At 40.2% G+C, this 23,438-nt stretch overlaps 2 protein-coding genes across 3 annotated transcripts in view; both read right to left on the reverse strand.

Annotated features, from left to right (window-relative positions):
* SLC5A3 (solute carrier family 5 member 3) overlaps positions 1–20,179 on the reverse strand; it is a 31,979-nt gene extending 11,800 nt beyond the window's left edge. Inside the window, exon 1 of one of the 2 annotated variants that reach the window (XM_066370275.1) lies at positions 20,049–20,179. The gene's annotated coding sequence lies outside the window, so the exon portion shown is untranslated. Of the gene's footprint in view, positions 1–1,285; positions 1,331–20,048 lie in introns of those variants that run through there. The other variant, XM_066370276.1, reaches the window with a different exon arrangement.
* Positions 1–20,187, reverse strand: part of MRPS6 (mitochondrial ribosomal protein S6) — a 72,750-nt gene extending 52,563 nt beyond the window's left edge. The window contains exon 1 of the mRNA XM_066370277.1: positions 20,049–20,187. Within this exon, the coding sequence (XP_066226374.1) occupies positions 20,049–20,093 (45 nt within the window). The 5' untranslated portion in view covers positions 20,094–20,187. The remainder of the gene's footprint in view (positions 1–20,048) is intronic.
* Positions 20,188–23,438: the final 3,251 nt, after the last annotated feature.

Consider the following 23,438-nt stretch of genomic DNA (forward strand, 5'->3'; position numbering starts at 1 on the left):
GCCTTTTTTTTTTTAAGTATAAAGCACTACAATAATTATACAAAGAAAAATAATAGAAATCCTTGCTCCTAAAATCCAGCGTCAACAATAAAGGGCATAAATAAACTGCCATAGACAAAAGCCGAAAGTACACTAAAAGCAGGACCGGTATCACTTCACACTTGCCGGATCCTGAAGGTGGTCAGATTTCTATGTTCATTTTTCCCCAAAAAAACTTCCTAGTTTTTAAAATATATTCTTGGATATTTTTTAGAAAGAACCACGTAAATTTTTAATAAAGTGTAATCAGATGAGCAATAAACATTAATTATTTGGAAGGGTACCTTAAATGTTTCAGTGTAAGGGTCAGGTCCTTAATTACAATGGAAACTGTCGCTGGAGTTATGAAATCCTGCCTTCAAACAGAACTGTCCCTGCTGTCCAACATCCAAGCCATACCCATGGCCTCAAGTTTCAACTTACAGATAAGCCTAGCTGACTGGTTAGAGGGCCCTTTCAGGTGTCACTCTTCTCAATGGCAGTAGTAGACATTGAGTAGTAGTAGTCTGTTTCCACAAGAAGGGACAAAAACCCAGAAGGTTTTTTTGTTTGGAGGTGAGGTGAGGTGTGTTAGAGCAGCTTTTAGAAGAAAGGATTTTTATCATTTTTCTTTGCATAATTATTGTAGTGTTTCATACTACAGAATGGCATAAAGATGGGATTAAGATATTTCTATCTAGGCAGCTTTAGGAATTAGACCTATTAACCTAATTAGGTAGAGCATTTAACTTTAGGCAGGATTTCCAGCTCCTTTTTGTTCAGAGAACAAAAAACTTAGAAACAAAATAAGCATTTCCTTCCCTGACCACTATGAAGCTCCGCTAATATCAGTAACAATGTTTTTCATTGTCAAAATGATTTATCAAGTCATATCTAAGCATTATTCTGCTCCCTGAAGAAAGCTCACACTAAGTGAATTCCCATACTAGATCTAACGTCTAACTTCTCAAGAAAGGGTAAGATAGAAAGAAAAGATGTCTGCCCACAGAAGAGTAGCTGGGGGTGGTGAAACACCAGCTAAAGGCTGAGTTAACGCCTCCTGCCTAGCCTCCTCAAACTCTTCAATAGCATTGCCTGCAAGTCCCCATCTGCGTACCACTCCCGTCTGTGGGCAGGTTTAAGAGCTTTCCAATTAAAAAAAAAAAATCCAAAGACTGGCACCTGTTAAAGACTGGAAAAGGAAAACAAAACCAAAAATAGGTCAATTTAGTTTGTAGAAAAATGTAAAAATACTGTAACATCTCACATTCTAATCATGAAGAGTATCACAGCCTTGAACTTCAGATCTTCAGGAGACAAACTGCACATTCCTTAAAAATGATTCAAAATAAAACATAAGTTTTATATATTTTCCTCTTCCTTTTACAGCAACAAACATTTCTACAACAAAAAAGTTATTCCAAGGTTGTTCCAGGACACCTATGGACACCCAAATCCAAAGTATAAGACCCTCATGTCAAATGGCCTAGTATTTCCATGTAACCAACATTAGCACAGGGTGTACCTTCCTTCAGCATAGTGCTCAGCACATGGCAAACTCAAGTTTTGTGGCTGAAACTTCCTGGGGTAGTTTTCCCCCAAAATATTTTCAATCTGCAATTGGTTGAAACCTGTAAATGCAAAACCTGTGGATACAGAGGGCCAACTGTACAATGAACACTGTCCAGAGTACCTTTATTTTCAGCAAGAATATACATGGGAAATTTTTTCTTCAACTAAAATGAACCTTATTTATTTATTTATTTACTTTTCTAAGACTCAGCCGGTTCACAATTCAAGTGAGTGAGAGGTGTGGGACAATAGGCATTACTAAGTATGTTGGTTAGTTCCTTACAACATTTTTAAGAAAACAATTATTTCTATAACAAGAGTAATATTTGTAGACTGTATAAAGAAGTGGTCCCCTACTGGCAATGGACAGAAGAGAGTTAGTTCTCCAGCAGAGGTTTTGACGCAGCACACCCCCAAAGGAAGGGTTTCCTTCTCAGGAAGTAATGTTTTACAGGTATTTTCTATAAAATTGGAATACAATTTTGGTACTCTTTCAGGTACTTGGATGAATTAAATTACAAATGAAGAACTAATCCAAACAGTGAAATGCATTTATTTACTGTGTTTGAACAACTAGAAAAACAGGTAATACCAAATTTAAATATCATCAAACTCCTTCAGGTAATGATCAAATTATAGGTAAAATGACCAAATCCAACATCTTTCTTCTAATATATCTAGGTCAACCATTTAATTTATCTTCCAAACTAGTATACTATTCTGGGACAATTTGTAAAACCCAGGCCGTATGGCCACTCTTCTACAAAGAAAACCACCTGTCTTATAAACCAAACAGAGAACAAGAAAAAACCCTGAAGCCATCAGGGCTCCAAGTCATAAGTTCACTGAGGCACATGTGCTAGCAAAGGCTAGTAAACAGTGACCTCAAAGTGACCAAACAACTATATTTTTAGCTTTGAGTGGATTTAAAAATCACACACTCAAAGCAATCTCAACAGGTCCAGGCCAGCACTGTCAAAAACAGGCTTGCCAAGTCTTGTTCATATTCTGACCCAATGAAATATATTCACTTTACCAACTAGGTAATTTAAGAACTAACACAGGGGTCCCCAAACTTTTTACACAGGGGGCCAGTTCACTGTCCCTCAGACTGTTGGAGGGCCGGACTATAAAAAAAACTATGAACAAATCCCTATGCACACTGCACATATCTTATTTTAAAGTAAAAAAACAAAACGGGAACAAATACAATATTTAAAATAAAAAACAAGTAAATTTAAATTAAGAAACTGACCAGTATTTCAATGGGAACTATGGGCCTGCTTTTGGCTAATGAGATGGTCAATGTGCTCCTTTCATTGACCACCAATGAAAGAGGTGCCCCTTCCGGAAGTGCAGCAGGGGCCGGATAAATGGCCTCAGGGGGCCGCATGTGGCTCGCGGGCCGTAGTTTGGGGACCCCTGGTCTAACACCTCTAAAAACTTACGTGAGTCGGTGACATAGTCAAGAAAACTTGTGCCTGAAGAGCTGGTGGTCCAACTCTGTCACTTCCTAACTGCAAGACTTAGGATATAACAATTTATGAGCCTCAACTGTCTCACTTGTAAAATAAAACCACCTAGCTCCTAATGGTTTAATAAGGAATAATTAACACGTACAAAGCACATAATATTGCCCAATACAACAGGCAGGTGGCTCAATAAATGTCATTTTACCTTCAACTTGTAAAGACTGAAAATGATGGTATCGGCTTCTTTCAAATTAAACTCTCAACTACATGCCAGGCATACTAGGATCTTCACAGACAGAAGTACTAGATAAAATAATGTATTAAACATACAGTTCTCTCACAAATACTTTTGAAGAGGTACCTCATCAACTATTAGTTCCTATTTACATCAATTTATTCAAGTAAAATTTTTTTTAAAAATTAAACTGTTATAAAATTCTACTTATGGACTTTTCCTATGTTTCACTTCTGTAATCTTGGCAGTGGTTTATCAGTGACACCAAAGCCAAATGAGTGTTCCAATTACAACTGATATGAATTCCACTCAATTTTAAATTACAAATGGAGCCGAAGACAACACTATGGGTAACCATGATAGAAGAGTCCCTAAAACATTTAGTCTGCCCTTACGTCTCTCTGACAGCACTTCTATTATACCTACAACTTCAACTACTCAAGTTTTTAAGAGTACCCAAGAAACATAAGAAACCCTTATAGAAATCAAGTGACAGTCAAACTGTATTCTGAGGATTTCTAGTCCCTGTGTGGCATACAGGAGGGATTTAAGTCCCCCTGGTCTCTAGCCCTCCACCAAATAGGACAGTTCTATCAGTAGTCTCATATAGGAGGGGAGGGAACAGTTAGAAAGAATGGTTTCTCAAGTAAACCATTTCTTCAAGTAAAATGAACTCACCTAGAAAAGTTCAGAAACAACCACATTTTCCATGTCATACACATAAACACATTCCCCAAGATATATTCATTTTAACCTGCTCCTATTAACTAGAAGTTTGGCTTACTGTATTTGGTGGGTTTTTGTTTGTTTTTAAAGAAGTCTCAGAGAATGAAGACCTTATGGGTGTGAAGCCAACTTTGAAGCTACTTTTATGTGATGATACTGGATCATGAATGTGGATCAAACTCTATTTTTTTGAGAGATGAAAAGCAAAGCAATAGCATGCTGATACCTTTATCATATAATCCCAATGACTAAACATTTGTGTTAACTCTTAATGTGGAGACTTTGTAAAAGACTGGTTATAAATAATGAACATGAAAAGTTAAAACCTGACACTTATGGACCTAAGCCCTAACACCTTGTAGGTACTGTGTTGTGTGCATTACTTTAATCCTCACAACAATCATGGGATAAATTCAATTATGATCATTTCACAGCTGAGAAAACTAAACCAGGAGGTCATATAACCTGCATCAGGATGCAGGGATCTGTGTTTATGACAGCAGTGGAACTTGCATCTGTTTAAATTGCTTCTGTTCTTAACCACAAAACAATACTACCTTCAATGAAAAGAACACTGTTAACAAAATAGACTATATGCAGCACATAGGATAATATTCAACTCAAGTATTTATGTATGAGGATATGTAAATAGATATAAGGTATGGAGAAAAGTAGAGATTCAAAACAAAAAGAGTCCCAGGTACAGGCTTCTTAGGCAAGTGAACATACAGAGTCAGCTATGAAAAGCAGGACTTACTCAGATTCTTACCATCCAAGTCCAAGGCTTTGGCCTTCATTCTTTCTTAGTAAGAAATGAAGTCTCAAGGTCTCTTTTACACCTGTTACCATGGGCTATGCAAATCTTTCCAAGCCAATCTGCCTTCACTGCCAACTCTCACATCTTTAAGACATTAGCTTAAAAGAATAGCCAATATATGATCCACAGACCAGTTTCCATAGTAAAATCTATGGACCACTGTTCTTATTGAACAAAGTGTTGTCTGGGAGTATAAATAATTTGGCTTGCACCCCTGAAACTTGTTCTATCCTCAGTCTTCCTCATTTCAGTGAATGGCAATTCCATCCTCACTGTTGCTCAAGCCAAGTATCAATCATCCTTGAACAGTTTGCTCACCTTCTCTCTCACCTCATAATCAATCCTTGCCCTGCTGGCTCTACCTCAAAAATATATCCAGAATCAGATCACTTATCACAGGGGTCCCCAAACTTTTACACAGGGGGCCAGTTCACTGTCCATCAGACCACTGGAGGGCCGGACTATAAAAAAAACTATGAACAAATCCCTATGCACACTGCACATATCTTATTTTAAAGTAAAAAAAGAAAAAACGGGAATACAATATTTAAAATAAAGAACAAGTAAATTTAAATCAACAAACTGACCAGTATTTCAATGGGAACTATGCTCCTCTCACTGACCACCAATGAAAGAGGTGCCCCATCTGGAAGTGCGGCAGGCCGATGATTGGACTCAGGGGGCCGCATGTGGGGCTGCGCTGTAGTCTGGGGACCCTTGACTTATCATCTCAACTGTTAGCACCCTTGATCAAATCACCATACAGTAGCCTCTTAACCTGTCCCCAAAGCTTTGGCCCTCGGCCTACTACACACATTAACAGGGCAAGCTGTCACCCGTTAGTGTAATTCGTTAGTGTAATTCACAAAGCACAATGTACCTAACACACCCTCAGGGCCTAAGGCAGCTGCCACTCATTAATTCACAACAGACACTGTACCTAACATGCCTCAGGGCTATGATATTGACTGTTTCATTTACATCTTTGCTCAAAAGTAACTTCCCTAATCATCTCAATTCTTCCTTACCCTGCTTTTTTTCCATAGCATTCAACACCTTCTAAACCAGCGGTAGTCAACCTAGTCCCTATCGCCCACTAGCGGGCACTCCAGCTTACATGGTGGGCGGTAGTGGAGCAACCAAAGTATAAATAAAAAGATAGATTTAACTATAGTAAGTTGTTTTATAAAGATTTATTCTGCCAAACAGCGAAAATCCGACATAAAGTACTTGGCAAGTAATTATTATTATATGCTTTAACTTGCTGTAACTCTGCTTTATAAATTTTATAAAGTAAAGTTACTTCCCTACTTTATAAATCACCATTACCGTGGAACCGGTGGGCAGTTAGAAAATTTTACTACTAACAGAGATAAAAAAAGTGGGTGGTAGGTATAAAAAGGTTGACTACCCCTGTATCTAAACATTCCACAAAACTCATGTTTATGGTCTTCTCACTACCAAAACGTAATGAGGACAAAACTCCATGAGGACACAGATTGTCTCTGTTGCTCACTGATGTGGTCTGTGTCTAGAACATGGTCTTGTGCACAATGCTCACAGCTGAGAAAACTAAACCCAGTATCTGAACAATAGTGCTGAACTTCCAATATCCTACACAATCATCAAAAGTTTCTTTTTAAAGCAGTTAAGAGATGGCAAATTAAAAAGCCAATCAGTAGAGCATTTCCTCCCCTACCAAAGTGATCAGGAGTTCAAATCGCTCTAAGGCAGCGGTTCTCAACCTGTGGGTCGCGACCCCGACGGGGGCGGAAGGACCAAAACACAGGGGTCACCAATTTCCGATGGCTTTAGGCGACCCCTGTGTTTTGGTCGTTCGGCCCCCGCTGGGGTCACGACCCACAGGTTGAGAACTGCTGCTCTAAGGGTATGTGGTATGACAGTAAGGCAAATCAAACTAGGCAAGAATGCCCTTCGTTCAAATAAAAGTCTGTATCTGAAGCCATCATCTCATCCCAACATCCCACTTCCCTCCACTGTACTTACCATTTCAGAATGTGCTTCAGATTTTACCACTGCAACATCAACATCCACTTCACAATGTGCAGTGGTATGCACAGAACTTCCTCACCCAAGTGCTGTTGTTTATTATGGTCATTGCCAGGCAGTCAGGATGACAGATCAGTCTGAGCAAGCAGCACTTCCCTTCAGCTCACTCTAGATAAGTCAAAGTATCCTGCTGGTGTTGACTGGGGAAGAACCTCTCCCTTCTCTACCTTGCCACTCACTACATTTGAGGAGTTCAATGTTCCCACAGACACAAAGTTACTTTAATAATTACCATTTACCAACAGTAGTGCCAGGCACGATTTTTACACTACATGTACCAGCTTATCTAATCCTCACAAAAACCCCACGTGGTAGGCATGATAATTACCCCCAACTTACAGACATTAAAATTGAAAACATATTACAGGATCACTAAGGAAAGAAACATCCTCTGTGAAGATGAATATCCTTTTCAAAACTCTCCAGAACGATATACATAAAAAAGAAATAAACACAAGTCAGAAAAAATCTAGCTAATCAATACAGATGGAATGATGTAATTAGAAAATCACACTTTGTACTCCCTAATGGATGAATGTAAGTCACAATTACAATGGATACTAGGACCCTTCTGTGAAAGGTTGATGGAGGACTGTAGAATGGATGGATGGCAGTACCTGCACACATCAAAAATTAATCTTAGTGTCTTAGTTAATTTCTTAAAGGCACATACATGTGCCTCTTGATGGACTGTCATACCCAGGAACATTTATATATTCTTACAAAACAACAAAATCTAATCAATTTTTTCTACCTAATTTACAGAAAATACCAAGAACAGAAGAATAAAGCTCGAGGAAATGATTAACCAAATTCAGGAAAGGAGAAAGGGAGGGGAGCTATTGCAGTCATGCACCATTTAAGGATGAGAGGTTTGGAGAAATGATTACAAAATGACAAAGTTGTTTAACAATGCATTCTCATAGAGACACTTACACAAATTTACACGGTGCAGCCTACTCCATACCCAGGCTGTATGGTGTACCACTGCCGTGTAATTTAGTCTATGGCTGACCAAAATGTCACTATATGGCGCACTACTGTACAGAGTAAGACTTAGAGAAGCCATCAATCTGAACCTTGTTTGGGTTCAGATTCAAGCAAACCAACTATGAAGAAACAACTGAGATAATTAGGGAATATGAACATGGACTAGATGTTAACGATTGTATAAAAGCAATATGCTTGTCTTTTAAAAAGGCCTTATCTTTTAGACACATACTAAATATTTACAGGTGAAATTTTGTATCTGGCATTTGCTTTAAAGTAAACCAGCAATAACTGACTCAGAATCACCAATAGATGCTAAAACCAATAAAAACTTGTAGAAAAAAAGTATCCTATCTCAAGCTTATCACTCCATAAATCACTTACTGATTACAAAAGGAAAAAAGGTACATTTACAATGGAGCAATCTACGGGATGTCACCGAAATTAAATGACTGCCTGAAGTCAACAAGTGGGACAAACTAACATGCCTCCGGATGATACATTGACATCCCCTTTGTAAGAGTTGTCAATAATATTTAACCAAATTGAGGGATTATGCAGACCAGTGGGCACCGACCCTTTTCAAAGTGCCACCATCAGTAATGACAATGCTTCAGAACTGTTCTAAACCAAGCAGGCCAAACAACAAGATGCATGATCCTCCATTAAATACTGGATTAAAAAACTACTGGAATAATGATAAACTTGAACATAAATTGAACATTATGATAGCATTGAACCAATGTCAAATTTCAGTGTAATGGTTGTTTTAGTTAGGAAGAAGGCCTTTATTCCTAAAAAAAAAAAAAAAAGGCATGTCAAGATACTTGCAACTTTCAAATGGTGCAGGTAAAAATAGAGCAAATATGGATAATTCAAACAATTAGTGATCCAAGCAAAAAACATGAAAGTATTAACTGAACTGTTCCTGTAATGTTTTTACAGGTTAAAAATTTTAAGATAAAGTTAAAAACGTATAAAGTAATTCAGCAAGCCTGACTGGGTGGTGGCACAGTGGATACAGCGTCAGACTGGGATGCAGAGGACCCAGGTTCGAGACCCCGAGGTCGCCAGCTTGAGTGCGGGCTCATCTGGTTTGAGCAAAGCTCACCAGCTTGGACCCAAGGTCTCTGGCTTGAGCACGGGGTTACTCGGTCTGCTGAAGCCCCAATGGTCAAGGTACATATGAGAAAGCAATCAATGAACTAAGGTGTCGCAACGAAAAACTAGTAATTGATGCTTCTCGTCTCTCTCCGTTCCTCTCTATCCCTCTGACTCTCTCCGTCACTGTAAAAAATAAAAAAATAAAAAATAAAATAATTGAGCAAAAAATGGGAGGAAGTGAAGATGAAACAAGATTGGTAAATGTCAATTAACTGTTTAACTGGGTGACAGGAGAGCACCAAACTATTTACTTTCATGTACATCCAGGTCTGTGTCTTAATTCTTACACAAAATAGGAAATTCATATACCTCAAGGCAACATCATCAAAATAAATTACTACATAAAAAGTCATGTGGAAAAAAATTCAGCACTTAACTATTCCCATGCCCCATCAATTCTTTCAGGAAAGGCCTGCAGATGGACATATAAAACGAAGCCTGCTGAACAGAATGCAAGTTAATGTAACTACCACTCCAAGGCCTTAGCCCTTGTTCCTGCTCCTGTCCCAGTAACCCCTACATTTCCCAAACACATGCTAGTGCTGGCACCTAGCAGGCACTCAAAATCCATGTACAGTAGTCCCTTCCATCTACAGGGACTTGAACTGTACTACCTGTAGCATACACTCTTTTTTCCAGATACAGTGACCAAAAGTATAGCTTTGAGTTTGAGACTGCTTTTTGAACTCTGGCTCAAACGCCTACAAACCAGCAGTGTGCTACAGTGCAATTTTATACTTTTCATTTATAAAATCTCTTCGATGGAAACTTGGTTTCTAAGGTTTGCAAAACAGCATACTTCAAACAATTGCTTTCTCAAAGAAATGCTAATAGGAAGTAAGTAGTGCAGGGGCAAGAGTAGCCATCAAAACAGCCTACTACTGGGTCGCGTTATTTACTTATATGTTCAAGCACTGTTTAAAAAGGACACCAAAATATACCTTTCCTGTAACATTTCCCTGGCAAAGATCCTACCCCCAAATTTAGCTTTTCATTAAACACTTTTAAATCTGAATCTAAATCAGTAATATTTTATATTCATAATTTTCACATAGGGCATCTGAAAACAAACTGGAAACACAGCAGACGTCCGGGACTTCAGAAGCAAAGACTGCACATGGGTTCCCCCTCACAAGGAGCTCCCCAGCACCTGATATCCAGGCACAGCTATCACTACCGGGAGGATTTTTTCATGCTGAAGTTTGGCTGTTACAGCTATACTTGGGATTCTCCACCTGACAAAGTTAAAGCATTTTAACAACCAGGGTAAGTCAAAGAGAATGCTTTAAAAACTTACATCTAAACAAAGACAAAACCAGGAATTCATTTTGGGGCAGAAGCAGGCAGATGCCAGTTTATGAGCATGGGCATTCCAGGTGAAGATGTTTTGTCAGGTACACGTTTTCCTTTGCAATTTCATTTTAAGCTCTTAGTCCACACCAGCCTCTACTAACGTATCCCAAGTGGGCAGGGTTCCCTTTACTAGGGAACTGTAATCACGTAAAAATGAGATGGGGGAGGACCTACAGGACAGAACAAATTAATTATACCCTTGAAATGTAACAAGAACTGGCCCTGAGTTTTTTATTTGTGATCTGCTGTTACTTTATCTGCAGTGCAAGTGCAAAAGTGAGAAAAACAAAATGGGAGTCTGTCAAGGTAATAGCTTGGCTTGCATTCTATAAAAACATGAAGACTGGTCAAAAACAAAAATATTTTGTCATCCTCTTGTTCTATACCCTGTCTAGAAGAGCACCTAACTTTTTTCCAAGACCGTAGGTCATAAAAATTAATGTGAACTGCACTGATATACCTGAGCAAAACAATGTCATTTTATAGACCAAGCCATTTTTGCCCAGAAGCAGCATTTCAAACCTCTAATAGGTTGTTACGATCATGAAGACATCCAAAGAGAAAGTGTAAGTCCAACAGTTTACATTGTCACACTTCAAGAGGTCTAAAGACAATGAAGGACATCTTTAAAGAATGCCTAAAACCAGTCATCTAAATTAGAAGTTACAAAATAGTAGCTATACCTAACCAACAAATACATTTCATTTGGTCCATATTTTTTAGTTGCCACCATCTTAAAAATCAGATTTCCTATAAAATCTGGAGTTCTTGGTTAGAAAAGAACAGAAAAAGAGCTGGCAAAACCAGGCCCACACTCTCCATGGCAATAATAGACTGTAGCAGTAAGAATCAGCACATGTGTGACACAGGTGGACACACATACACCTTTCACACACACACACACACACACACACACTTCCTTCAGCCACAACCACCCAACACTTTCCACCTTGAATTAAAACACTGCACAATATGACAAAGTAATCTAAGGCCGATGACAAACATTCATACTTACCCAGTTTACAACACAACAGTTAAAAAGAATTTAACACAATCTATTTCTTAGGCAATTTCATTAAATAGCTTTTATTAACTCATAAATACATTACACTTCACCTTCCATCTCCCATAGAGAATAAAAATGATTCCAAGTTACCAGCATTACTATTCTTCTTGGTCACACTCTTGTTTCTTCATCCATTATACGCCTACACACACACATTTCTCAAGTCTGCTTCACATGGTGCTCAATACCCTACCATCCAATATCCCACTACACAGCTTCAGAATAAAATAATCAGTTGTAAAACATGTCACAAATTAAGTCTGAAATAAAGTTGGATTTAAAGGAATGACAGTTAAGTACACATCAAAAACTGAAGGTTTTATTTTGGACTTGTTGGATCGCAGGTACTCTTGGTTTAAAAGACAATTACTAAAAAAATCAATTAAGCATGTTAATGAAATAAACACATTCCAACAACATGTGCTATAATGTAAAATACTGTTTTAATTCCTTTGTAAAAATAAATCTGTACCGAAAGGAATGAAACAAATCTCTTAAAATTAAAAGGAAAAATGTCATTTTTATAATACATTGCTGCATCAAAAATGAAAAGTAAAATATTAATTGAAAAAACAGGTTACAGCAGAAATCAAACCAGTTATATTATCTGCTCCATCTGTTGAATCTACTGTAAAGTGCTCATCCTTAGAGCTCTAGCAATTGAACTGGCAATCAATCATTTACTGAAGTTAAAATACTATTTTTCCCACAGCTACCTCTAATCACCTTATCCCTTAGCCTATCTAGATTGTATAATTCTTTTTCTTTAGATTTCCTCTATTCTTTTCTTTTTTCCAACCTTTCTGCCTGAAAAACACATTTAACTCTTAGTTATAGAAGGCAGGATAAAAGAGAGAAAAACTAGCTGCAAACAGTGTGGCTCGAGGAGTCCCAGCAGTGCCTGGCAAAGGCTCATGGCTGCTGAATAAATGATACCCTATCTGACAAAGAGGTCCTTCTAAGTTGGCAAAGTTCACAGGATCCCTCACACACTCTCCATCGGATAGATGCAAAAGCTTGCCAGAATGGCTCGTGTTCAGGAATTCAAATACTTGAGGAAGGACTCTTTACGGGTTTGGGTTTGACTCAATCTTGAGGATTCTGATAAAATAACTTACATAAAAGAAATTGATCTTCAGGAGTTTGTTCAACAATAAAGTGTGAATTGAAAACTAGGCAATAAAGTTCATTAACTTGCCTGAGATCACAAAGCTAACTTTACTGACATACTGTACACCTACTACCTCCAATGTCACATTACCACTTTCTCCTCATAGATTCTCCAACTCAGGGAATGCTGCCATTTTATAGATGAGAAAATTAGGATCCAAACAGGTTACAATCCCGAGGAGGCAGGTGCCAGGAACCAAAATGAGGTTGTGATCTGTCTCTAAAGCTCTTTCTGGGATCCCATGCTAGTTCTGTTTTCCAACATAACATAACCAGAATCTTCATTCAGGATCTTGTGTTATCCTATTCATTTAGGATAACAAAAATTAGAGCAATTAATGAAGCAGAAGCCTTCATATCCAAAACAACCTTATCCAAAAATAGGGAAAAGGATTAAAGCTAAAGTGGAAAGTCAAAAAATAACACATACGTACCTTAAACATTTTACTTAAGTTTAACACATAAATGCACATTCATTTGCCAATCTTAATATGGGGTCAAAGCACTTGGAGAATGGGAGCAATGGTGCGAAGTTCCTTGATGAGTGACGTTCCATCTGCTCAATCTACACCACATCTATAAATATCCATCATCTACAACTTCCATTTTCAATTTCATTATAGTGGAAAACTTAAAGAAATCCTTGTTAAGCAGTATTCATACAGAGCCCTCCTGGACTACTGCTATTCATCCTCTCCAGCTTTTACTTGTTGCAGCCACATCTAATTTTAGAGCTATTATTTTGGTGACTCACCTTTATCAACTCTTTCCAAAGAATCCAACTTGGTTTTCGGGGGTTGCATTCATTTTAACAGTTGACATATTTAAATTATTATTGTAAAAACAAGATTACTTGCCATGAAATAGTATTTGACGCCAACACAACTTCTGGCAAGCATACAACTCACCCAGTGCAAGCAAAGTGTTCTAGCTTGAAAGCACAGAGGTCAGCATGCTATCATATCCAAGAACTGTTTTAAAGAAATAAGAGTAATCCTTATAAGGCAGTTAAGTGAGCATTGACCTATGTGCAAAGAAGAGCAAAGGACAGAACTGAAACAAGATTTGACCCTCAAGAATTTATAATCTATCAAAGGAAATAAACATTTACCAATTAACTATAATACAAAGAAAGAGCAATTCATGTGATAAGACACAGAAAAACACCATGCAAGTCCAAAGGAAAGATTATAGTGTGTACCCCAAAAGTGTAGGTCTTTCTTCAACAGTTGTTTAATGTATCAAACAAGTTAAAATGGAGATGACAGGGTAATGTGGAAAGTGAGGGCATTCCAAGTGAAGTAGTATGACACAAGCACCCAAGAAAATAAGAATGGTATTTATGGGAGTGACAGCAGCTGTTTACTTGGTACAGAGTTAGAAATTTAGAGAGAAGTTAAAAGAAAAAAGGTTGGAGTACTATCAGAGATGGCCTTGGATGCCAGAATTCATCTGAATGCCTTTTTTAAAAAAGAGGTGTGCTGTATGTAATTCAGCAACAGTGGCACAATCGATATATGAAGGCAATGAAATAATCAGAAAGGTGCCATTATACAATGCTATTTTCTTGTTAAAAATGCACAACTTAATTCTTTAAAAGTATCTTAAGAACATATATTTTTGCACTCCAAGAAGCATATTTACAGGCATTAAGCCCTCAGCAGTATGTTAGAGACCAGCAAAGAAACTGCCAGAATCAAGCAAGAAATATTAGTGATCACCCAGGGCAGAGAAGAGACTATCTGGGATTAAGAGTCAAGAACACAAAAACTGGGATTTGTTCAGCTCCAGGTGACAGGAGACAGAAAACCCATAAACAAAAATAAGACAAGTTCTGGGTAAACAACTCATTAAATGTGAACTACATTGAGTTTGTAGTTCCAAGGTGACACCCAGGAGGCTATAACCAACATGGGTAAAATACAAAATGCCAGAATTCTGAGCTTGTTACCAAGAAAGGCAAGTTATCCACATGAAAGTGAAAGGTATAGTACACATGAAGAGGACGGAAAGGAAGGAATCAAAACGTGTCAGAAAACAGCACCGTAAGATAAAACGTCGATCCTGGGAAATTTTATCAGTATTCTCTAAATCAGGGTCAGCAAATTTCCATAAAGGATCAGAGGGTAAATATAAACAAATGAACAGGGTAATGTTCCAGACACTTCTATTTATGGACTCTGACATTTGAATTTCACATAATTTTCATGTATGAAATATTTTTATCCCCCCCTCAACTATTTAAAAATGTAAAATCCTTTCTCAGCTCACAGGCCACACAAATACAGGTAGCCAGTTAGGTGTGGCCTATGAGCCAGTTTGCCAGACTCTACAGCGACAAGAGAACTGGAGTCACTATCCCTTTCCAAATTTCTGAGGGTATTTCTCCTTTAGATAAATTAACTTACCAAACATTCATTAAATTTGAGTAAGTTTCTTAAATTTGATTCTCCTAAGAGATTAGTACTCCTGTTGCTTAAGAATGCTGCCTTCCACTAAAGAGGTATTTCTTATCATGAACAAAAAAATTACACAGCAAAGGCACTGGATGAAAAATACTTTAGAATTTGTCCCTCATTTCTTTCAAACTTAGTTTTCTTTAAAGTGATTATATAATCTAAAGCTGAGAAGACTCATTAACAAGTCTACACATAAATACCTAGATTTTAAAAAACCTATAAACATTAGTACTGAACGTGTGAGTCATAAAAAATATTTAAGAAAAAAAACTTATTGCAGAATGTCACCTTGTGACAGTCATTCTTCATAAATACAAACCATGTCTGGTGAGGAAGGACTCCTTACCCCCAAGCCACTCCTTGTCACTTAGCTGTAGCTCAGGGGCAGGAACAGGACTCCTTCTTCAATCACTTGCTGCGGCAATAAGCTGTAACCCAAGAAAACTTTAATGCCAAACAAATTAAAGTATAACATTGTCCACAAAGCTCAAGTCTTTCATTACTGGGTAACTTTTTTAAGTTGTCTTGGTTTCAAGTAGACAAAAACACAAAGGGTGATTATTAAAGATACAAGCTAAGTTGTTCAAGGAGGGCCCGTGGGGGGGGGGGGGGGGAGACAAAGCTGTCTGACAGCTGGAACAAAGATGTTTCCATCTGAACTTTATTTTAGTCTGCCACCACCTGAGAGCAGAAATGTCACCACTGTCTAGTCATCAAATGGTACCAAGCAAGGCAAAATACCATATCTGAGTTCAATAGCACCCCGATGCCTCCCCAAAAGGTGCCTAAAATGCAAACATTTTGTAGTTACTGCTTTCAGAAGATCCTAACTTGGCTACAACTTTAGAACAAATATAAAACAGCTTCTCTAATCAAAAACCCTTGAGTGCAGAAAAAGAAAAGTAACTCTTCGCCAATCAGAAAACTTACTGCTTTCTAAATTTTAGGAACCACTACTCTCTGATTTCTAAACTTATAAAACCCAGGTGGTAAATTAAACTCAGATGATGTCATAAAACTGCCTACAAAAACTATTTCAACTAATTATCTTATAACTTAAGATATAATCTGCTTATCAATAAAACTAAAAAACAAGAGATATTAAACATAATTTGTGAAATGTTTTAAAGAATTTAAGATTTCCAAAACAGATATCTGGCTTTTATTCCAACTAAGAAAATATATACTAGAAGATATATGAGTGCTATTTTACTGTACACACATGCACTCATTTAGTAATTAAGCTAGTTATTATTTTAACTATTAACCTTTAATTCTTCGTGTAAATAGCTTGAGAAGGTTTCAGGAAAAAGTATTTTCCCAGGCTTTTCACAATTCTAAATACGTCAACTCTGGAAAAACATAATAATTACAGTGTTCCTAAACTAAGCAAGCAAAGAATATAAATGCCCTGCATAAATCTTTTTTTACCTCAAAATTCCTCTTCCTGAACCCATCCCAAGTGTAAAAATTGTCTAGTTTACATAGCTTTTCTCTACACAGTAGGTGGCTTTATCATTCATGTATTGGCAATTTGGTCTTTTACCCAACTGAAAATAAATACCAATCTTTAAAATATAATTTCAAAGTGAAATAAAAGGGCATCAATGATTTCCTCAGACTCTCAAGAAAAAGATCCTCATCCAACAAATACATGATCTCTCCGCTATCTGCCTGAACCTTCCCATTGCAAGAGAACAGGGTGGAGAAAGAAGTAGCCTTCTCACAGGAGCTCCATTTCTTTCCCAGTTAGAAAAGTTCTTCCAAATGCTGAGCTGAGACTCCCTTGAAACCTGCAGCCTGTGTTCTTCCCGCTGGAGCTATGTCCTTCCACACTTGATAAAACAAGTTTGATACTATCTGATACAAACAGGTGTAACAATACTCTCAAAACTATTTTTCCTGGAGACTTCTCTATAAATTTGGTCTAAGATTGGTCTAAGCAACCATCTTTTCAAAGGGATTTAGCCATTATCTTTAAAGGCCTATTTCCCAACATCCTTTCCTTTACTGTGTCCAATTTCAGAATTTAACCCAACTTTTACTTACTTTTCATGCTAAATTAAATGTTGAGAGAAAACAATTTTTTTATATCCACACATTAAAATTAAATTCAAGCTAAAGAGCACTGGCAAATTTCTCCTCGGGAGGAAATGATCTCCACATTCACAAATACAGAGGTGGAAGAAAGGACAACAAAGACACTCAACTCCCAACTGCAAACTGAAAAAAGGTAGTACTGAAAAAGGCATAAATTTCTAAATGACTGATTAACACACAATTGTAGAGTTCAATAAGGACTCTTCTCTGTACTACAACCTGAAATCTCTCAATGGAGACTCCCACAAGTGACTGCTACAATGTTGAGTCTCTTAACACAGAGATGTTGAGAACCTCAACACATTATCTACACTTTAAATTTACAAACTCTTGTATGTATGCTCAATTTTAAAGAGTCCAGCTAGATGTCAAAGGAAATAAAACAATGGGGGAGAGAGGAGTAATACACTCCAAGAGACATGGTATGCTCTTATAGAACTTTCCTTATAGAGTACCCCAGAAAAACACCTCTGGGAATCCAAGAAAAGGCTGGGAAAACCAGTCTCTCAACTTACATTTCTGCTCTTAAGACTTTCTACCATAGCATTTCCTCCATTCCAAGACACAAAAATGATCTGGGGAAGGGTGGTGGGGAATAAGCCATTACTTCAGAGGGGTATAATGTAAGAGGTATGCATTTCAGAATCTAAAAATATAAAAAAGATGCAACTTCAAATGGAGGAGCTACAACAGGCCTCTTGTGGCAGGACCACAAACTGCTATAGATTAAAACTTGAGGTTTCTAGGCCTCCAAAAGGTGTACCAGTTCAGTGGCATTTTGCAAAAAGTTAATATAGTGTTAACTTTAATTTCCCCCCCAAGTATTGATCCTATTTTTAGAATTCTATTCTCCTAAATTGAAAGCAAGCAAAATTGTTCAAAACCAGCAAGCCTTTTTTAAACATTTTAACCTTCTTAAAAATAAGTTTTGTGGAAAAATCAGTTTTTTGTTGTTTAATCTTACTTTATTTTAGGTCAAGGTACTCTTATACACAAGTTCACTGTTGTTACAAGGTCCTATCTGTAGCCTTGGGGGCCTCCTCCTCCAGGGAGAAGTTGGCCACGATTATCCGCTAAGGTTTTTTTCCTTCCTTCCCTCCTGCGAGGATTTCAAGGAAGGTACCGATTATTTTAACTAAGTAATAATTAATGGCTTATCTAAACTAGGGTAAAAAATGTATGATCTACATAAAGGAGCAATACCCCCCTCAAAAAAAAAAAACTGGTCTAAAAAAAACAGCGTGGTAAAGAAAGTGCATCTGATACACTTGCAGTCTTGTTAACCAATGTATTGATACTTGGCAGCTATGGTAAAGACAAAGAGTATGAAGTTCTCATTTCAAAGGGTTATGAAAATATGCCTATACCCTGACTCTTCCATGGTCACCTGTTTCCTCCTTAACACAAAGTAAAACAAAAGAAATTTGGTAACTGCATTTCCCAGATTTTATGCCATGTCCTAAAACGCACAGTTAAAAGGGAGGGCTTGTAATTAAAAATGTTTCCTTTACAATAATGTGTTTTTCATTGTTCCTATACACTTTCAAGCAATGTGTGTGTGTGTGTGGGGGGGGGGGGGGCTGGACCAGGAAACGAGGAATACTCCAGGGGCTAAATAAACATCATCATCTTATTTTCTGCCAAATTCTAGGATATCAAGCTTGGGGACACAATGGCATGCCTGAATAGACCCGCTAGATCTCTGACCCAGAGTCACTGGTGTCCTTTTCTACTTCACAATGTGCAAAGAATGTAACCATCTCCTAACTGTTCTTGTTACTTTTTCTAAAGAGCCTGGACCATGACCCAGGCTTAATTAATTTCAACCAAACCTCGTAAGAGCTACTCCTCAAAATTGAGCCAACAAAATGTGCCCAGATTTCTACGCTTCCAAAGTTCAAATGTATTATTTTATTATACCTGGGGGGGGGGGGGGGAGGGAGGAAGCATACACCATACACCATACACCACACTCTACGTTACCGAACTCACGGAAGAATGGGGATTTCAGCAGCGGCTTGAGGAATAACTGACCCAGCACCGAGGACGAAGAGCTGCCTCCAGGCCGCGCGCGGGCCCCCGTCCTCGGCCACACCGTCACCTGTGTGAACGGGCTGCAGGTGCCGCTCATCGTACCTCCAGACCTGAAATCCCCTACCTCAAGATCAATCAAAAGCAGGGTAGAAAAGTTTCTTCCGCAAGGCGCAAAAAATGTCACAACGGGGATGAATGGAACTGGGCAAAAGGGCACCGGGAGCAGAATTGTCGCTGAAGTCAGAAAAAAAGAAGTCAAAGATGTTTTAGCGTGAGAGCGGTTATAGCGGTAGATAACTGCACAACACGCTTTGGAGAAGGTTTTATTGAGCGCGGACGGTTCCGGGGCGGCCGGCAGGCGCTAGAGTGGTGGCGGGTGGCGGGCTGCAGCGCGGGCGGCGGAGGCGGAGCGGGCGGCGGCGGCGGCGGGGCCGGACACAAGGCAGCTTCGCGACGACGGGCGCGAGGCCGGGCGCTCGCGCGTGTCCTCCCGTGGACCTTCCAGAGAACCCCACTTCCCGCCCGCCCGTCCTCCTCCCCCTGTCCCACCCGCCCCCCGCCGGCCGGCCGCGTACGAGGCACACCCTCCCGCCGCCGCGCTCCCGCGCGGGCACACCCCCACCTCCCGCGCGCACGCGGCCTCGCCGAGCCGGCAAGTCCACGCGCGTCCCTCAGTGCGGACGCCCGCCCGCGACCCCGACCCCAGCCTCCTCCCGGCCACGCGGGAAGGGCGAGGGGCGGCGGCCTAGAGGCTGTAGGGCGCCCGTACAGGAAGGCGGGTTCTCAGGGGAAGGTCACTTACCCGCTGCATGGCTTTTAGGATCAAAGCCAGCTCGTAGCGGGGCATGCCCTAACGTACGACGCGCGGTTCCGGACCGAGCCGGCTCTCGGGTCGGGAGAGGCGGTGGGCCGGAAGGCTGCCGGGCGGCGAAAGCAAGCTCTAGCCCTGCGAGCACAGGCTTAAAGGCTCTGGCAGCTGCGCAGACTGCGCGCCACGCCCCCCGCGCGCCAGACCACGCCCCCTTCTTAAGGCGGCCGCCACCACGGCCCCTCGACAGCCCAGCCCGCAGCGGCGAGCCGTTCTCCGCTGGGGCCGCCGGTCCTGCAGTGATGGCGCAGAGACAGCACTGTGGGCTCGGCCGCGAACGGCCCACGGAAACACCACGCCCCCTCAAGTCTTGTCGCTGCTGCTGCTGCTGTTGCGGTTCCTGCCGTTACCTCCGCCACCGCCGCCGCCGCCGCGCCAGCTACCTATGGTTCTCGAACCAGCTGGAACTTTCCATGCCTTCCCTCTCATCCTGGGCGGCGAACAAGCGTGCGCCCCCGTGTGCGCGTGCGTTGCTGTGCGGTCTCCTCCGTGCACGCGCTTCTCGCCCGCGACTCCCCGCCGGGAGGAAGCTTCTGGGCGGCCGCGCTCCTCCGGGCGGGGTTGCGGCCGATCCGAGGCTCTCCCCGCCCCCTCGGCTGCGCTTGGACGTTCTAGAATGTTCTGCTTCGCACTGCGCGCCTCGTTCTGGAGATGCGGGGTTGACCTGCCACTCAAGCCCCCTGTCCACAGCCCGCGGCTTCCGGCGTCCTTTGCTGTTGCGGTGGGTGTGGGTGCGGGTGCTGGTCGAGCCCACCCCTCGCCCGCTGCCTGACCTTTTCAGGGTCTTACAGAAAGGGGACGTGAAGTGCACCTACTTCCCAGGACAGCGATGCCTTTGAGTGAGCTGGTGCACGTAAACCTCTGAGAACCATACCCGCACATGGAGGAGCCACACGGGCGTGTGTGTGTGTGTGTGTGTGTGTGTGTGTGTGTGAGAGAGAGAGAGAGAGAGAGAGAGAGAGAGAGAGAGAGAGAGAGCGCGCGCGCGCGCGCCCGGCTAGGCGCGCGTGTTGTTGCCACGGGCAGGCTAATCCTTTGCCTCAAACCAGTATACTTGAATGCTAGCGTTAATTTAGAAGACTAGCTGAGTACTTGAAAGCCATAACTGTCTGGGGTTTGAGCGTGCCCTGGAGGGAGGAGGGTCTCCTGCACTCCCCTGTGCCACAGTCCCGTGCACAGGCCTCACCGTGCCCTCCAGCTGCTGGCTGTGCCTCTGCCTGCAGTTGTACTGAATGCATTTTTCTCCCGCTCCACCTCTTACAGATTAAGGCTCCTGCAATTCTCTCCCCTGCCCTGGTTCTCCACGTTGGAAGGGTCGCTAAGTGAAATGTCTGTCAACTTTAAAGTGCCTTAATAATACTAGATAAAACTTACTGAGTATTTACTGTGTATCAGGCACCACGCTAAGTCTCTTATATGTATCTCATAAGATTCTCAACAGCAGTATGAAGCAAGTAACTATTATTAACCTCACTTTAGGGATTCAGAAATATTTGCACGCAAAGATGATGTATCTAGCCCCAGGTCAAACACATGAATAGAAACAAAATCTGTATGAAGCTGAGCCCATACATTTAGGCCAGCGTTGGGTTCTCCAACCACACAGTTAAGGTGTTGATATTATTCAGTGGATTTACCATGTATTCCATAGAAACCAAGAATAGTGTCCCCTTTGTCACCTTATCCAGAGACCTTACTATTTTTTATTTCCTACTTTGCATCCCCCACAAAAGATAAGGATGAGTTGAGCACACATTTTCTGTGATATCTGGCTTTTAATATTTTCTGTTCTTGGATTTCTCCATAACCGTTTTTCTTCCCAAAAGAAACCATACAAGTATTAATCAGTTTAGTATAGACTAACTTCACTCTATAAGTAACAGAAGGAAACAAGGTGTCTGGACCTTGAGAAGTGAGTTACAGGTTTTCCAGAGTGGCCCCTACTTCAGCTATTCCTCCTGTTATCAACCACATGTCCCAGTTGGGGAAAGAGAAAGTATGGACTTGGAAGTAATACGCCAAGCCTAAGACCAAGGCAGTACCATAAATTGACTTCAACTTTTAGAACTTCCTCTTGAAGCTCCAGAGTTTTCCCCTAAATCCAGGTATGTATAGTGATGATCTGACTTTTCCCCCTTCTCCCTCTAACCTGACAAGCGGTATAAGGAAATTAACCTGAGTGCATAATGCCTCCACACCCCTAACCCTCTCAATCTGGTGGGTACCCATGGGCTCAATCCATTTCCTCTGAAAGGGAGAAAGAGGGTAGCTACCCTGATCTTCCCCCTTCAACCTTTCTTTTTCAAGCACAGCCCCAGAATGCTGAAAAGGTCATTAAAAATTAGTAATAATCACAAGGAATGCTGCTGCAGATTTAGTGTCTTCCTACTGTAACCACAAATTTAACTTCACCAAAAAGAATTTTTTAATTTTATATTGTGCATGTTCAGCACTTAGACATATAAAACATTACTGTAGTAGTTAACATATGAATTAAAAAATGTATTCTCATACTTAGGAATAAGTTAATCAAGGCAGTGAAAGAACTATACACTGAAAACTATAAAATATTGATGAAAGAAATTAAAACATATACAAATAATTTAAAAGATATCCCATGTTCATGGATTAAAAGAATTAATATTGTTAAACCATCCATAATACCCAAAACAATCTACAGATTAATGCAATTCCTATCAAAATCCCAATGCTATTTTTTTACACAAAGTCATAAAATTCATATGGGACTACAAAAGACCCCAAATAGCCAAAGCAATTTTGAGCAAGAAGAACAAAGCTGGAGGCATCACACTTCCTAATTTCAAACTATATTACAAAACTATAGTAGTCAAAAGAGTATGGTACTGACATAAAAACAAACATACAGACCAATGGAACAGAATAGAGAGCCCAGAAATAAACTCATGCCTATACAGTTAACTAAACTTGGACAAGGTCGCCAAGAATACACAATGGGGAAAGTATATAGTCTCTGCAGTAAATGGTGCTGGGAAAATTGGATATCCGCATGCAAAAGAATGAAATTGGACCTTTTATGTTATACTACAGACAGAAATCAACTCTAAGTTAATTAAAGACTTACATATAAGACCTGAAACCATAAAACTCCTAGGGAAAAACAAAACAAAAATGGGAAAAGCTTCTTGACATTGGCCTTGATAACAATTTTTTGGATATGATGCCAGGAGCATAGGCAGCAAAAGCAAAAATAGAAAAATGGGACTATAGTAAACTAAAAAGCTTCTGCACAGCAAAGGAAATAACACAATGAAAGGCAACATACAGAATGGGAAAAAATATTTG

Source organism: Saccopteryx leptura, chromosome 2 (genome assembly GCF_036850995.1).
Source record: "Saccopteryx leptura isolate mSacLep1 chromosome 2, mSacLep1_pri_phased_curated, whole genome shotgun sequence".
NCBI classification, from domain to species: Eukaryota; Metazoa; Chordata; class Mammalia; order Chiroptera; family Emballonuridae; genus Saccopteryx; species Saccopteryx leptura.